This window comes from Salmo trutta, chromosome 14, assembly GCF_901001165.1.
Source record: "Salmo trutta chromosome 14, fSalTru1.1, whole genome shotgun sequence".
NCBI lineage: Eukaryota > Metazoa > Chordata > Actinopteri > Salmoniformes > Salmonidae > Salmo > Salmo trutta.
The window spans coordinates 31,284,304-31,301,627 of NC_042970.1; the positions used below are offsets into that span (position 1 = coordinate 31,284,304).

The 17,324-nt window shown below is 39.7% G+C and overlaps 1 protein-coding gene across 2 annotated transcripts; it reads left to right on the forward strand.

Moving 5' to 3' along the window:
- Positions 1-1,046: 1,046 nt before the first annotated feature.
- LOC115207803 (guanine nucleotide-binding protein G(k) subunit alpha) lies at positions 1,047-17,110 on the forward strand. Of its 2 annotated transcripts, XM_029775289.1 has the most exons (9): positions 1,047-1,271; positions 1,639-1,820; positions 2,810-2,852; positions 3,062-3,203; positions 5,006-5,163; positions 12,462-12,590; positions 12,837-12,966; positions 13,082-13,235; positions 16,523-16,746. In XM_029775289.1, exons 2-9 carry the CDS (start codon positions 1,703-1,705, stop codon positions 16,711-16,713), a joined length of 1,065 nt encoding a protein of 354 aa, XP_029631149.1. In that variant the 5' UTR covers positions 1,047-1,271; positions 1,639-1,702; the 3' UTR covers positions 16,714-16,746. The 2 variants fall into 2 exon arrangements, with proteins under 2 accessions (XP_029631149.1, XP_029631148.1); XM_029775288.1 differs by having other exon boundaries at positions 1,047-1,820; positions 16,523-17,110.
- The last annotated feature ends 214 nt before the right edge of the window (positions 17,111-17,324 follow it).

A 17,324-nucleotide genomic window follows, 5' to 3' on the forward strand; every position in this document is an offset into this window, starting at 1 on the left:
AGGCTACCTGAAACGTTTGACCCAAGTTAAACAATTTAAAGGCAATGCTCCAAATACTAATTGAGTGTATGTAAACTTCTGACCCACTGGGAATGTGATGAAAGAAATAAAAGCTGAAATACATCATTCTCTCTACTTTTATCACATTCTATTTCACATTCTTAAAATAAAGTGGTGATCCTAACTGACCTAAGACAGGGGATTTTTACTAGGATTAAATGTCAGGAATTGTGAAAAACTGAGTTTAAATGTATTTGGCTAAGGTGTATGTAAACTTCCGACTTCAACTGTATACTGTAGAATACTATAGTAAATACTACAGCATTATCCGCACAAAAAAACTGTAGTAAATACTACAGTAATATACACAAAAACACTACAGTCCACAAAAATACCACACTTTTTAAACTATAATAAAAACTACAGTATTTCATTTTCATATGCCTTGCCCATTCTCCTCCCCCATATCACAGTTTGTTCCACCCAAAAGTGAGAAACCTACATGCCGAGTATACACCATTTATTGTGTTCCCTACAGGTTATAGAAAAGAGTAGTTCTGAACTATCCATTCAGACCCCAGTCCTACCTACAGGTTATGGAAAATGTGCTCTTTTAGTATTTCTACAGCAGGTTTCCTGAAGGAGAAAGAAGTGGAGGCTATGTCAAGGATTATAAAACAAAAACACTATAGTAAATACTACAGTAATGTCTGCAAAAACACTACAGTAAATACTACAGTATACTACAGTCCTCAAAAAAACACTACAGTAAATACTACAGTATAGTACAGTCTGCAAAAACACTACACTAATTACTATAGTATATACTGCAGTTATTTTACTACAGTATTTATACTATAGTTAACTGTAAATACTACAGTATATACTACAGAGGGGTTGGGTGCTATGTTTTAGTTTTAAGCATTTTTTTAGGGACCCCTGAAAACTCCAAATTGTCCTAGACCCCCTGGTTGAGAATCACTACAATCAATTACTAATAGATATGGACTTCCTTTCCCATCAGCCCGGCAATTATTTCCCTCAATTTCCGCGTCACGCGGCTCTGAAAGTAAACATATTTTGCTCTTCTTCGTTATTGTAGGACCAGACAATTTAGAACAGTTAACAGCCAATAGTATTTAGAAGTGTGTGAGTATTTTGAGTCACTGTCTAGGGTGTTTAGATTGTAGCTATTTATTTTTAGTGAAGTTATAACTCAGCTATCTAGCTCAATTTTTACACAGCCAACGCAACGCGGAAAGAACATACAGGTAGTAACGTTATAAAGTGAAGTTTCTAGCTAGCCAATTAAGATAATGTGGTAACTAATGTTAACTACTTAATTTCTTCGAATGAGTTTTGAATTTCTTGCTCTTCTATCAAAAGTATTCGGCTTCCTCCATGTGCATAGGAAAAGCTAACAAATATATTTATGGTTAACGTGCTAGTTTCCCGGCCAACGCCTTTCTCCCTTCCTTTTTTCTCATGCTCGTCGTCGCACACATTTCTTTTGAAAATGTGTCGTAGTTGACAGAATTCTGCGTCAAGCGCTTGACAGACACAGCAATACAATTTTGTAGAATTAGGGATGACATTCTTTCTTTTTACTGAACACCTTCGTTTTTTCCATTTGGACAGCTTGTCAAAAGCCAGGTAGATTATAAGCGAGACATTTTCATAGGATTTACCTGCTGGGATCAAAATGGGTTGCACACTAAGTGCCGAAGATAAAGCTGCCATGGAGAGGAGTAAAAATATTGATCGGAATCTGAGAGAAGCTGGCGAAAAGGCATCAAGTGAAGTCAAACTGTTGCTTCTAGGTGAGTGTTCATATGTGACTGACATTTGCAGCTAGTATATAAATAATATGAAGTCTGGAGAGGGTGTCTAACTGATCGAATTACTGTTATGTATGGCTCATGACTAGCTCTCGAAAACTCTTCTGTATTTAGGGTTTGAGGTTACATTTGGCTCCATTTGATCTACCCTTTCGACGCTTTATTTTAACATGTTGAAAGTCAATCATCGCTTTCAAACCGGTTTTCGGGACATGCTTTGCCCCTTATCGTTCATATCAGCGAGAAATACTCTTTTAAATAAAAAAATATATACAGTTACTGTAGCAGTTTTCACAGAGGCGCAAGCTGTGTGCTGCCAGTTGAACTACACTTTCTCCCCAGTTATGCTTGCACACATTTGTTTGAGCTAATTATCGCAGGTGGCCACCTATGGATTTAATAAACAAGAGATGTAACATGGAGATATGGCCGTGTGGGAACACATTGTTTTAAACTTTTTTTGTTTTTTGAAAATGATTTCTCGCTAATATTAAAAATATGCTTCTTATGTTTCCAAAAACATACCGCAAGCAATACGTGTTAATGTTTAGAGCAAGCGTCTGGGCTCTTAACAAAACACCCCCAGTCAGAAGTTACTATGATCAATAGGCGCTAAAGCAGTTAGTCATGAGCCTACCCCATTCATAGATGCTCTTTGGCAATGGTTATGGTGGAACCTACTTTACTCAAATGAAAGCTGTCATTACAATTCAGTCTTCCACAGACTGCATTAAAAAAACACTTTAGCGTTCATGCTCATGATGTAGCCTGATGTTTTCCCCTAGATTCTCAGGGCAGGTGCAAAGGCCCCGAAACAGTAGGGGGTTGTAGAACTGTCACAGATGGATCAGCTGGTTCTGAGCTCTGTGCATGTCTGTTGTTATATCTCTACACATTTAGTAGAGCTAAGGATTTGAAACTTCTCCTGATCTTATGTCTCCTTTCTTTGCCTCTAAACATTCCACTTCAAGGTGCTGGGGAGTCTGGGAAAAGCACAATTGTAAAGCAGATGAAGTGAGTACATTTTTCAACCGTTTTGTGCACACCCAAAAGAAAATAAGAAACTAGCATTCTGTTTAAACCTATTGACTGATTAGGAACCCATGTGAAATGCTGTATAAGCGATGAGCCTTTGCGATATATCTATGTCACGAGGCCTAGATTAGATTGTGACCGCAAGCACCAGTAAGATGCGCATGTTAACCTTCTCTTCCTGCCCCCAGAATTATCCATGAGGACGGGTACACACAGGAGGAGTGCAGCCAGTACAGAGTGGTGGTTTACAGCAACACCATCCAGTCCATCATCGCCATCATCAGAGCTATGGGCAGGCTGGGCATAGACTTTGGGGACACTGCACGATCAGTGAGTCAGCTTGAAGATTCTTTTACATTCCACTGCTCTTAATTAGTTTAATAGATTATGTTATATTCATTTTCTATTGTTTCCTTGTAAAATGCCACAGTAAGTGTTGTTTCTATTTACATTGTTATGACTACAAGGAAGTACATACTTCACAAGAACAGTGTACAGAATGATCTACTGGCTGCAGTGACATTTTGTTCCAAATCAAATTGTATTCATCACATGCTTCGTAAAAAAACCAGGTGTGGACTAACATTGAAATGCTGACTTACGGGCCCTTCCTAACAATGCAGAGAGAAATAATAGAAAAGTGAAACACGTAATAATACATACACAATGAGTAATGATAACTTGGCTATATACAATGAGCACCAGTACCGAGTTGATATGCAGGGGTATGAGGTAATCGAAGTATATATGTATGTGTGTGTGTATATATATATATATATGTGTGTGTGTGTGTGTGTGTGTGTGTGTGTGTGTGTATATGTATGTATATGTATATACATATATATACATACATACATACATACATACATACATACATACATACATACATAGATTACCTCATACCCCTGCATATCAACTCGGTACTGGTGCTTATTGTATATAGCCAAGTTATTATACAATGAGCACCACCACTTCACATGGTAAACAGTAGCAGCAGTGTATGTGATGAGTCAAAAAAGTTAGTGCAAAAAAGGCTCAATGCCGGTGGTCCGGGTAGCTATTTGGTTAACCGTTAGCAGTCTTATGGCTTTGGGGTAGAAGCTTTTCAGGATCCTGTTTGTTCCAAACTTGGGGCATCGGTACCACTTACCATGCGGTAGCAGAGGACAACAGTCTAGGGACAACATGGATGGTCAGCATGTGAAGTAAATCACTTGAAAACTGATTCTGTACTGAACATGTTGATTTGGGAGTAGGGTTGGGCAGTATACAGTATCCCAGATTATTTTGAGATGCCATCGGTATGATTATTTTTTTTATATACATTTGAATATTAGTACTTTGTTAAATAAATACCTGCTGTCAACTTGTGCACTAGGTAATGAATAAAGCAGACCGTGTTAATCATTTTGCCTGTTAGATTATTTTTCATTATTAAGTTTACTGGTACTAGTTTCACAAAACATCTGTTTGAGCCAGTCACGTGTTTGTTTACATAGAAGCACAAGAGCAAAATGGGCGCTTCGCAAGGGTACTGTCACTCTGGTAGCACAACTTAACTGAGGTGATCAAGTTACACTTGTATGAAATTCACTACGGTTGTTTCCCTGCTATATATTGTATAACTATTAAGTTAACTATCAAATTGTGCCAAATAAATTGTCCCCAGTTGGGTTTTGCTAATGTTAGCTAAGTGGCTAATGTTAGCTTGCAAGCTCAAGCTTCTTGGTAGCTGCAGCAGAGACAATCCCCTCCTGGATTAAGATCCCTGCTGTTTAATATTTATTTTGTGCGTGCTGCAAACTACATTTTGAGATACTGGGTTTTCTTGGTAGTAAATGTTTCCATGAGCTTGTTAGCATTTGCCTAGCATCCACTATGGGGATTCCTTCGTACTTGTTAGCATTCTGGTAAATTATGATTTTTTGTGGGGGGGAAATAGTGCCCCCTGTGTGCATTACCAGTAATACCATATATCCCGGGACAGCACAGGCACGGTATGGAAATCTGGATTCCGCCCAACCCTATTTGGGATTGACATTTTTCTGTTGTCATACTGTGTTTCCACAATAGACGAGCATTGTTGTTTCCTTTTGGTAACTGTGGTTTTCTTTGTTTTGCTGTGTCTCCAGGATGATGCCCGCCAGCTTTTTGCCTTGGCCAGCTCTGCAGAGGAAGGGGTCATGACCCCTGAACTGGCTGGGGTCATCAAGAGGTTATGGCAGGACGGAGGGGTCCAGATCTGCTTTGGCAGGTCTAGAGAGTACCAGCTAAACGACTCCGCCTCATAGTAAGAGCATTACAAATCTCTGTTCTAACACTACTTGAATCAAATATTATAATGACCAGAGAACCATTATGACTGATAGGAAGAATATTGGCCATCCTCAAACATGAGAAGCGAGACTGTAATCCAAATGGGGGGGTTGGGGAAAGCCTGATGATCTGAAAATAATATTGGAGTTCCAGAAAATCATTGGAAATAGGGAGAAGTGTAACGAACTTATACCTAAGGTCTTATGTGACATGTTAATCAGGAGGCTGCGGCCTGGACTCATTTCGTATACATTTAAATGTTTTTCTGTTTTCCACTGCCTGTTGGGAGCTTGCTTTTCAAAAAATGTACTGTACTATCAACAGGCTACAGATTGAGTATTTATTAGGATCCCCATTACCTGCTGACAATGCAGCAGCTAATCTTCCTGGGGTCCAAACAGGAATAATACATCATAGTTAAACAATAGCCTACATCATAAATAAAATAGTACATCAAACTAAACATCGCATTATACATACAGTATGTACATTGCTCCATTACTTCAAATTTACATGATAAAATGTACAATACAACAATACACTATTACAATGTTTGGGTGTGTGAAGAGTATGGCTGGCACAATGACCGTGTTATGGATGAAGACCATCATGAAAAAAATAAACGCCAGAAGTGTTTAACACTAGAATCGCTGGTGTTAGAATCGTGGCTAACGAGCAGTCATTATAGTGTAATAAATACATTTAATATACAGTGCATTCAGAAAGTACCCGTTGACTTTTTCCACATTTTGTTACGTTACGGCCTTATTCTAAGAAAGCCATTCGGCATGTGCTTGGTGTCCACGTCAAACCAAAACTTAATTCCAAACTTGTCAGGTTTACTCGCAATGTATTGCGTAAAGCAGCAACAAGCTTTTGTTGTGAACAATTGTTAATCAACAGGGATCTTCTCCTGGTTTGCAATGCAGTTCTTTACAAATGCTGTTCTGTACAAACGTCAGTTACCATGGCAAATTTGTCTGTTTTCAGATTTCTCGTTTCTGTGTCATCAAAACGGAGGTAACGCCTGATATCTCTGAAGCGATGATGTTACGTGATTTGCTGATGTTTTTTGCTTGAGCTGTAGGGCCTGCTCTCTGTGATGACATTTTGTGCTGATAATTGGCCCGTAGCTTGTTCTTCCAATGTTGGGAGAATGGGTGGAGCAGGCCTTACTGTCAGGAGGAGGAGGGTCAATGAGGGGGGAAAACCATAATGACATGCCCTCCTAAAACTTGTTATAGCTCCAGTTCTGTATGTGATATTATGATTCTAACAACGGCAGTGTGTTATGTAGGATTATTTAGGAAAAGTCAAGGATGGATGCTTGACTGAGTAATACATTTAATTAATAAGCAGTCAAAATTGGAGGTAGACCGATTATGATTTTTTCAACGCCGATACCGATTATTGGGGGACCCCAAAAAAACGATGCAGATTCTTCTTATTTATTTGTAATAATGACAATTACAACAATACTGAATGAACACTTATTTTAACTTAATATAATACATCAATGAAATCAATTTAGCCTCAAATAAATAATGAAACATGTTCAATTTGGTTTAAATAATGCAAAAACAAAGTGTTGGAGAAGAAAGTAAAAGTGCAATATGTGCCGTGAAAGAAAGCTAACGTTTAAGTTCCTTGCTCAGAACATGAGAACATATGAAAGCTGGTGGTTCCTTTTAACATGAGTCTTCAATATTCCCAGGTAAGAAGTTTTAGGTTGTAGTTATTCTAGGAATTATAGAACTATTACTCTCTATACGATTTGTATTTCATATACCTTTGACTATTGGATGTTCTTATAGGCACTTTAGTATTGCCAGTGTAACAGTATAGCTTCCGTCCCTCTCCTCGCTCCTACCTGGGCTCGAACCAGGAACACATCGACTATAGCCACCCTCAAAGCAGCGTTACCCATGCAGAGCAAGGGGAACAACTACTCCAAGTCTCAGAGCGAGTGACATTTGAAACGCTATTAGCGCGCACCTGCTAACTAGCTAGCCATTTCACGTCAGTTACACCAGCCTAATCTTGGGAGTTTGATAGGCTTGAAGTCATAAACAGCGCAATGCTTGAAGCACAGCGAAGAGCTGCTGGCAAAATGCACGAAAGTGCTGTTTGAATGAATGCTTACGTGCCTGCTGCTGCCTACCACCGCTCAGTCAGACTGCTCTATCAAATCATAGACTTAATTATAACATAATAACACACAGAAATACGAGCCTTTGGTCATTAATATGGTCGAATCCGGAAACTATCATCTCGAAAACAAAACGTTTTTCCTTTCAGTGAAATACGGAACCGTTCCGTATTTTATCTAACGGGTGGCATCCCTAAGTCTAAATATTCCTGTTACATTGCACAACCTTCAATGTTATGTCATAATTACGTAAAATTCTGGCAAATTAGTTCGCAACGAGCCAGGCGGCCCAAACTGTTGTATATACCCTGACTCTGCGTGCAATGAACGCAAGAGAAATGACACAATTTCACCTGGTTAATATTGCCTGCTAACCTGGATTTCTTTTAACTAAATATGCAGGTTTAAAAATATATACTTCTGTGTATTGATTTTAAGAAAGGCATTGATGTTTATGGTTGGAGAAACGTGTACCTAAGCGATTATATGCAACGCAGGACAGGCTAGATAAACTAGTAATATCATCAACCATGTGTAGTTATCTAGTGATTATGATTGATTGTTTTTTATATGATAAGTTTAATGCTAGCTAGCAACTTACCTTGGCTTCTTACTGCATTTGCGTAACAGGCAGGTTCCTCGTGGAGTGCAATGTAAAGCAGGTGGTTAGAGCGTTGGACTAGTTAACCGTAAGCTGACAAGGTAAAAATCTGTTGTTCTGTCTCTGAACAAGCCAGTTAACCCACCGTTCCTTGGACATCATTGAAAATAAGAATGTGTTCTTAACTGACTTGCCTAATTAAATAAAGGTCTAAAAAAAAACTCCAATCATTCTTAAATTGTTTTATTCACCCATGATGCATCATCTAGAGGAGCAGAAGTTCATTTAATTTCTTCACTTATATGCCTTCAGAATGAGAATGTTATTCTCAAACACCCCCTTTATGACACTTGACATACCGAAATGACAAAAGCTCAAATTGGGAAAACTTACCATACCAACATGGAGGCATGAATGGGGCTTCAGCAATGTGGTAATTTTTTTTTGTTGTTGCTCATTATAGTGGCCATCTCCTATTACTTGCAGATTGAACTACTGGCCTCTAATTACCGAAACACACATTTCTCATTACCGCATAATTTTTAGGTCCGTTTCGGTAATGCTATCTTTCATTTCAGCAAATTATAATAAGCTAATTCTAACATATAGTCAATGGGTTTGCTGTGGTGGTAACTTTATTTACTAGGACCACTCCTTACACCTATTGTATAGAATTTTTGTTAAACATCAGTTATTTGACTAAATAGGGGTTGTCAAGAAATATGGGTGTATAAACACCTTTTTTAATTAACTTAAAGCCACAATCTGTAGTTTGATTCAGCAAAGCGCAACCCGCCGTCCTGGCTGTATCACATCCGGCCATGATTGAGAATCCCATAGGGCGGCGCATAATTGGCCCAGTGTCGTCCGGGGTAGGCCGTCATTGTAAATAAGAATTTGTTCTTGACTGACCTGCTGAGTTATTTTTTTAAATTTAATTTAAAAAATGTACTTAGAGGACATCCCCCATTTTGAAGTGTGCCTTTGTTATTACAAGCCTAAGTAAGTTCAGGAGTAAAAATTTGCATAACAAGTTGCATGGACTCTGTGCGCAATAGTGTTCAACATGACTACCTCATCTCTGTACCTGACATATCCAATTTTCTGACATATACAATTATCTCTAAGGTCCCTCAGTTGAGGAGTGAATTTCAAATACAGATTCAACCAAAAAGACCAGGGAGGTTTTTCAATGCCTTGCAAAGAAGGGCACCTATTGGTAGATGGGTAAAAATAGAAAAGCAGACATTGAATATCCCTTTGAGCATTGTGAAGTTATTAATTACTCTTTGGATGTGTATCAATACATCCAGTCACTACAAAAATACAGGCATCCGGATAGGAAGGAAACCACTCCGGGATTTCACCATGAGACCAATTGTGACTTTAAAACAGTTAGTTTAATGGCAGTGATAAACAACATTGTAGTTACTCCACAATACTAAGCTAATTGGCAGAGTGAAAATAATTTAAGCCTGTACATAATAACAATATTCCAAAACATGCATCCTGTTTGCAACAAGGCACTAAACTAATACTGCAGAAATGTGGCAAAGCAATTCACTTTTTGTCTTGAATGCAGTGTTATGTTTTGGGCAAATCCAATACAACACCTTACTGTGTACCACTTTCCATATTTCCATGCATAGTGGTGGCTGCATCATGTTATGGGTATGCTTGTAATTGTAAAGGACAGGAAAGTTTTTCAGGATAAAAAAATAAACTGAATGGAGCTAAGCACAGACAAAATCCTAGAGGAAAACATTTCCACCAACAACTGGGAGATGAATTCACCTTTCAGCAGGACAATAGTCTAAAACACAAGGCCACAAGTTGCTTACCAAGAAGACCGTGAATGTTCCTGAGTGGCAGAGTTACAGTTTGACTTAAATCTTCTTGAAATCTATGGCAAGACCTGAAAATGGTTGTCTAGCAATGATCAACAACCAATTTGACAGAGCTTGAAGAATTTTGAAAAGAATAATTGGCAAATGTTGCGTAATCCAGGTGTGGAAAGCTCTTGGAGTTACGCAGAAAGAATCACAGCTGTAATCACTGCCAAAAGCGATTCTAACAGGTATTGACTCAGGGGGTTGAATACTTATCTAATCAAGATACAATTCCTTTCGAAAGTGTTCAGACCCCTTTTTCCACGTTTTGTCACGTTACATCCTTATTCTGATTTTTTTTTTTTAATATAATTTAATATCCATCTACTTGCAAATCTATTAAAAATGAACAAATACCTTATTTACTTAAGTATTCAGACCCTTTGCTGTGAGATTCGACATTGCGCTCAGATGCATCCTGTTTCCATTGATAATTCTTGATGTTTCTACAACTTATATTGATTGGACATGATTTGGAAAGGCACACACCTGTCTATTTTAAGGTCCCACAGTTGACCGTGCATGTCGGAACAAAAACCAAGCCATGAGGTCGAAGGAATTGTCCGTAGAGCTACGAGACAGGATTGTGTCGAGAAACAGATCTGGGGAAGCGTACCAAAACATTTCTGCAGGCACCTAAAGGACTCAGACCATGAGAAACAAGATCCTCTGGTCTGATGAAACCAAGATTGAACTCTTTGGCCTGAATGTCTTGTCACGTCTGGAGGAAACCTGGCACCATCCCTATGGTGATGGCTGCATCATGCTTTGGGGATTTTTTCCAGCAGCAGGGACTGGGATTCTAGTCAGAATCGAGGGAAAGATGAATGGCACAAAGTACAGAGAGATCCTTGACGAAAACCTGCTCCAGAGTGCTTAGGACCTCAGACTGGAGTGAGGGGTTACCTTCCAACAGGACAACGGCCCTAAGCCCACCGCCAAGACAACGCAGGAGAGACTTCGGGACAAGTTTCTGAATGTCCTTGAGTGGCCCAGCCAGATCCAGGACATAAACCCGATCGAACATCTCTGGAGAGACCTGAAAATAGCTGTGCAGCAACGCTCCCCATCCAACCTGAGAGACCTTCAAAGGATCTGCAGAGAATAACTGGAGAGACTTTCCAAATACAGGTGTGCCAAGCTTGTAGCATCATACCCAAGAAGACTCAAGGTGGTAATCGCTGAGTAAAGGGTCTGAATAGTTATGTAAATGTCGTATTTCAGTTTTTATTTATTACATTTGAAAAATGTTCTAAAAACCTGTTTTTCTTTGTCATTATGTGGTATTGTGTGTAAATTAATGAGAGATGTTTTAATTTTTAAATTCATTTTAGAATAAGGCTGTAATGTAACAAAGTGGAAAAAGGGGTCTGAATACTTTTCGAATGCACTGTCTTAGTGTTTTATTTTACAAATGTTAGATTTTTTTTCTTCCACTTTGACATGAGAGTATTTGGTGTAAATCGTTTAAAAAAAAAAAATACAAGTAAATACATTTTCATCCCGCTTTGTGTAACAACAAAATGTGGAAAAAGACAAGGGGTGTGAATACTTTCTGAAGAAACTGTATTTAGAACCTTTAGGCATATCATGTTGTGCCATTTGCCTGTAGAATCCCATTCAATTTAGAAATGCATATAACATACCTTAGAACCACACATATCCATGTCCTAATACGCCAATATTACCTGTAAATTACTTTTTAAAAAAGGCACATTTTTATGCTGAAGTGACTTGTGAAAATACATGCACGTAATTACAGTAAAATAATGGTATTTAGTCAGTTGCATTAAGATCAGTGATTTTAGTTTTATGCAAGTAATTTGGGATTGACAAATTACAGTTTGATGTTTTGGATTACTGAATCTCTAATAGAGCTCAGTACAGTTTTTCAATGGTAAACTAGGAAACACTCATTACCGGAACATGCATTCTCCCGAACCTGCTTTACCGTAATGCACCAATATTTTGGAAATATTAGGAAAAATAAAATGTTTACTTTTAGTAATTTTTGCTTAATCTGATGGTGTGCCTTTTTTGTTATTTTATCCAAATATGTGTACATAAAAATAACAAGTAATTATTACCAAAAAATAATATTCAGAAAAGTTGAGAAATTACTAAATACATGTTAAGTGTCATGTTTTACTCAGGCCTTTTCATTACATTAGCAATGTTAAAACTTATTGACTTTTTTGAACTTAATGATAATTCTTGCTTAGGTAGTTGTGGAAAGTGTGTTAAAATGCATAATATATGCTCAATAAACATAACAATGATTTATGAAATAGATAAATACAGATCCTAATCTTAGTGATCCAAGAGGAATTATGGTGGAACATTTTTATTTTGTCAATTTCTTTTGGGTCAAGTGTCAGTTTTGTGAGAATCACCCATATGATTACTCTGAGGTTTTTGTTTTGGGAATAATTTTCTTTGTTTACTTTTGTATTCCTCCATATTGGCTTAATTTGTTCACTTGCGTTGTTGTTCACATCCATGGTTGATCCAAAACCAGAACTTCCATTACATGTGTTAGTTCATCAATTTTAAATGGCATTATCCAACAATTGGTAAGTAGTAGTGTATGTAAGTATTTTATGTTAAGTCAGTTTCCTTCTCTTCCTCCTCAGTTACCTGAATGACCTGGACAGGATATCCCAGCAGAACTACGTGCCCACGCAGCAGGATGTCCTGCGCACCAGAGTCAAGACCACCGGCATTGTGGAGACACACTTCACATTCAAGGACCTCTACTTCAAGTCAGTAAGCTGTTAACACAGCACTAAGTGCGCTGACTTACACTAATAATAACTGAGGACCTTCGTCCCTACAGTTAGTGATTCACTAATGTAGAAAATCGCAAAGCTGTCTACAGCACCCTAGTGACCACAATTTACTGTAGAAGGGTTGTCTTTCTCTCTCCCGCTCATTCCTTTTTTTATGACCTATATCTATCTCTCAATTCCTCATGTTATTTCTCTCTGTCTGAATCTCCATGGCTGCAGGATGTTTGATGTGGGGGGTCAGAGGTCCGAGAGGAAGAAGTGGATCCACTGCTTCGAGGGAGTCACAGCCATCATCTTCTGTGTTGCGCTCAGTGACTATGACCTGGTGTTGGCTGAGGATGAGGAGATGGTGAGTGGGACAGGGCATAAACTCTATATCTATAGTCCTGTGGTAATGACATGATGCTCTTTTATCAAAAGAGATTGCCAACACGCTGACCCTAACACTGTTCATCTCTCCACAGAACCGTATGCATGAGAGCATGAAGCTGTTTGACTCCATCTGCAACAACAAGTGGTTCACGGGCACCTCCGTCATCCTCTTTCTCAACAAGAAGGATCTGTTTGAGGACAAGATCCAGAAGAGCCCCCTCACTATCTGCTACCCAGAGTACTCCGGTACATCTTTAACCATTTACATTCATTGGAATTGGCCTGTATGGATAGGGATACATTTAAATGTTTCTTACAGAAGAAATATGAAAAGCATATGCACAACCATTTAAACAATTGAAAGGAAACAGTTTGTAGATTATGGAAAAATGTTGACTAAAGGTAGGGACACAACTGTTCACCTGACACAAGACTGAATTCTAACAAGCCGTTGTTGATTTGATGTGCATTATACATTTTCTGTACTTTTCGCCGCATTTGTGGATAACAAATCTTAAAATACTCTGGGTACATTCAGTAACATGATAAGAATATTCCTGGAAAATTTGGGGTAGATGCAACACAAAACAAAAATACAATGGTTTGAGTGAGAGGACTAACTGGCGTCTCCAAGTGGCCACACAACTCTCCAGAGTGTGCACAGTTCCTAAGTCATTCGAGTTGTGGCTGAAAGACGACATGAATAACATACAGCTGGCAGGTTATACACTGTATTGGCAGGATAGAACAGCAACCTCTGGTAAGACAGGTGGTGACGGTCTATGTATATTTGTAAACAGCTGGTGCATGATATCTAAGGAAGTCTCGGTTTTGCTCACCTGAGGTAGAGTATCTCATGATAAGCTGTAGACCACACTATCTACCTAGAGTTTTCATATATATCCTTCGTAGCTGTCTATTTACCACCACAAACCTATGCTGGCACTAAGATTGCACTCAATGAGCTGTATACGGCCATAAGCTAACAGGAAATGCTCATCCAGAGGTGGCACTCCTAGTGGCCAGGGACTTTAACGCAGGGAAACTTAAATCCGGTTTACCTCACTTCTACCAGCATGTTAAATGTGCATCCAGAGGGGATAAAACTCTAGACCACCTTTACTGAACACACAGGGATGCTTACAAAGCTCTCCCTCACCCTCCATTTGGCAAATCTGGCCATAATTCTATCCTCCAGGTTCTTGCTTACACGCAAAAGCTGAAGCACCAGTGACTCGGTCAATAAAAGTGGTCAGATGAAGCAGATGCTCAGCTACAGGACTATTTTGCTAGCACAGACTGGAAGATGTTCCTGGATTCTTCCGATGGCATTGAGGAGTACACCACATCATTCACTGGCTTTGTCAATAAGGGCATCGATGACGTTGTCCCCACAGTGACTGTACGTACATACCCCAACCAGAAGCCATGGATTACAGGCAACATCCGCACTGAGCTAAAGGGTAGAGCTGCCGTTCCAGGAGCAGGACTCGAACAAGGAAGCTTATAAGAAATCCCGCTATGCCCTTCGATGAACCATCAAACAGGCAAAGCGTCAATACAGGACTAAGATCGAATCAAACTACACCGGCTCCGACGCTCGTCGGGTGTGTCAGGGCTTGCAAACTATTACAGACTACAAAGGGAAGCACAGCCGCGAGCTTCCCAGTGACACGAGCCTACCAGACAAGCTAAATGACTTCTATGCTCGCTTTGAGGCAAGTAACACTGAAACATGCATGATAGCATCAGCTGTTCTGGAAGACATGAGTAAGACCTTTAAACACATCAACATTCACAAGGCTGCAGTGCCAGATGGATTACCAGGACATGTACTCCGAGCATGCGCTGACCAACTGGCAAGTGTCTTCACTGACATTTTCAACCTCTCCCTGTCTGACTCTGTAATTCCAACATGTTTTAAGCAGACCACCCTAGTCCCTGTGCCCAAGAACACTAAGGTAACCGGCCTAAATGACTATTTTCCCGTAGCACTCATGTCTGTAGCCGTGAGTGCTTTGAAAGGCTGGTCATGGCTCACATCAACACCATTATCCCAGAAACCCTAGACCCACTCCAATTTGCATACCGCCCCAACAGATTTACAGGTGATGCAATCTCTATTGCACTCTACACTGCCCTTTCCCACCTGGACAAAAGGAATACCTATGTGAGAATGCTGTTCTTTGACTACAACTCAGCGTTCAACACCATAGTGCCCTCAAAGCTCATCACCAAGCTAAACAGCCTGGGACTAAACACCTCCCTCTGCAACTTGATTCTGGACTTCCTGACGGGCCGCCCCCAGGTGGTAACGGTAGGTAACAACACATCCGCCACGCTGATCCTCAACATGGGGGCCCCTCAGGGGTGCGTGCTCAGTCCCCTCCTGTACTCCCTGTTCACTCATGACTGCATGGCCAGGCACAACTCCCAACACCAGCATTAAGTTTGCCGATGACACAGCACTGGTAGGCCTGATCACTGACAACGACGAGACAGCTTATACAGAGGAGGTCAGAGACCTGGCCGTGTGGTGCCAGGACAACAACCTCTCTCTCTCAACGTGATCAAGACAAAGGAGGTGATTTTGGACTACAGGAAAATGAGGACCCGAGCATGCCCCCATTCTCATTAACGGGGCTGTAGTGGAGCAGGTTGAGCACTTCAAGTTCCTTGGTGTCCACATCATCAAAAACACCAAGACAGTTGTGAAGAGGGCACAACAAAGCCTTTTCCCCCTCCGGAAACGAAAACATTTTGGCATGGATCCTCAAGAGGTTCTACAGCTGCTCTATCGAGAGCATCCTGACTGGTTGCATCACTGCATGGTATGGCAACTGCTCGGGCTCCGACTGCAAGGCACTACAGAGGGGAGTGCGTATGGCCCGGTACATCACCATATGGCCCTGCATCCCCACCATCACATAATTACTGTTGTTTACGCAACCCAAAAACTGTCCATTTATGAATCACAATGGTGCTCAAGTTCACAACGGCTGTCAGTCAAAACCTATACAGCACTGTCAAGCACAGAGTCAGCTCTGACGTCATGTTTAGCGTGTTACTGTGCAGCCACTTCGTAACAACAATTTTAAGGCACTTATCAGTACCCAAATCTTCCATTTTCAATTTGTGTACGAGTGTAATGGGCTACTAATACATTCTTTGACATTTTAGACATATACAGGTGGATATTTAGGAATCAGCATCTATAAAACAGCACAAAGCACAATTTCCTGTGTGATTGTTATAGTAACCACAGTGCAGTGCATTTGCACACAGTGGATTCTTGTTTGAGATGTCTGAGTAATGAGTTATACCTCTATGAAATATTAGCTTGTGCAATATGGGAGGAGCTTCATGGCACACTTTGCTTAAGCAGGATATTTGAGTTTAGCAAGTTTTAAGTCTATAGTAGGAAATGACTAGTTTGCCAAAAGCAATGTATTAATTAAAAGTCATACATATTGCATGTCCTTGTGTTAATAATTGCAGAAATTATATTGAAAACATATTCCCCTCTGCTCTAGGTTCAAACGAATTCAAAGAGGCGTCAACCTACATTCAGTGTCAGTTTGAGGACTTGAACAAGCGTAAGGATACAAAGGAGATCTACACCCATTTCACTTGTGCTACTGACACTAAAAACGTGCAGTTTGTCTTTGACTCTGTCACTGACGTCATCATAAAAGCCAACCTGAAGGAGGTCGGCTTGTACTGAGACTCCTGCAACATCATCTGTCTTGTCATCATAGGGGCTGGAGTGTGTTGGAATCACACATTTACAGGTATCAATCAATCATTGCCTTTTTGACAGTTAGACCATATACAGGATGGGTTTTTAGACCATAAACTGTGGCCATAATGTATGATGAATCCTTGGATATTTCAAAACAAAATTACATAGCAAACCAAAACCACATAAGTGCTCTATCTTTTTGCTGTTATGGATTCCTTAGCTATGGACTGATTTTAAAACATTTTTTTTTAAGTGGAATAGAAGTTGTGAGAGTTGGATTTGCCTTATGTTTTTGACTGTTACTGCCAAATTTCTGTAAAATGTCTTAAAAACATTCTGCACTTTATAGGCTTTCAGCATTCACCGTAAAGGATTCAAATGTATTAATTACATTGTAAATGTTGAATAAGGGATCACAACTATTATGCATTTTCTGAGTTTTGATAACTTATCTTTATAACTGTATACACTAAGGGTACAAAACATTAGGAGCACCTTCCTAATATTGAGTTGCACCCCCTTTTGCCCTTGGAATAGCCTCAATTTGTTGGGGTATGGACTACAAGGAATTAAGTGTTCCACATGGATGCTGG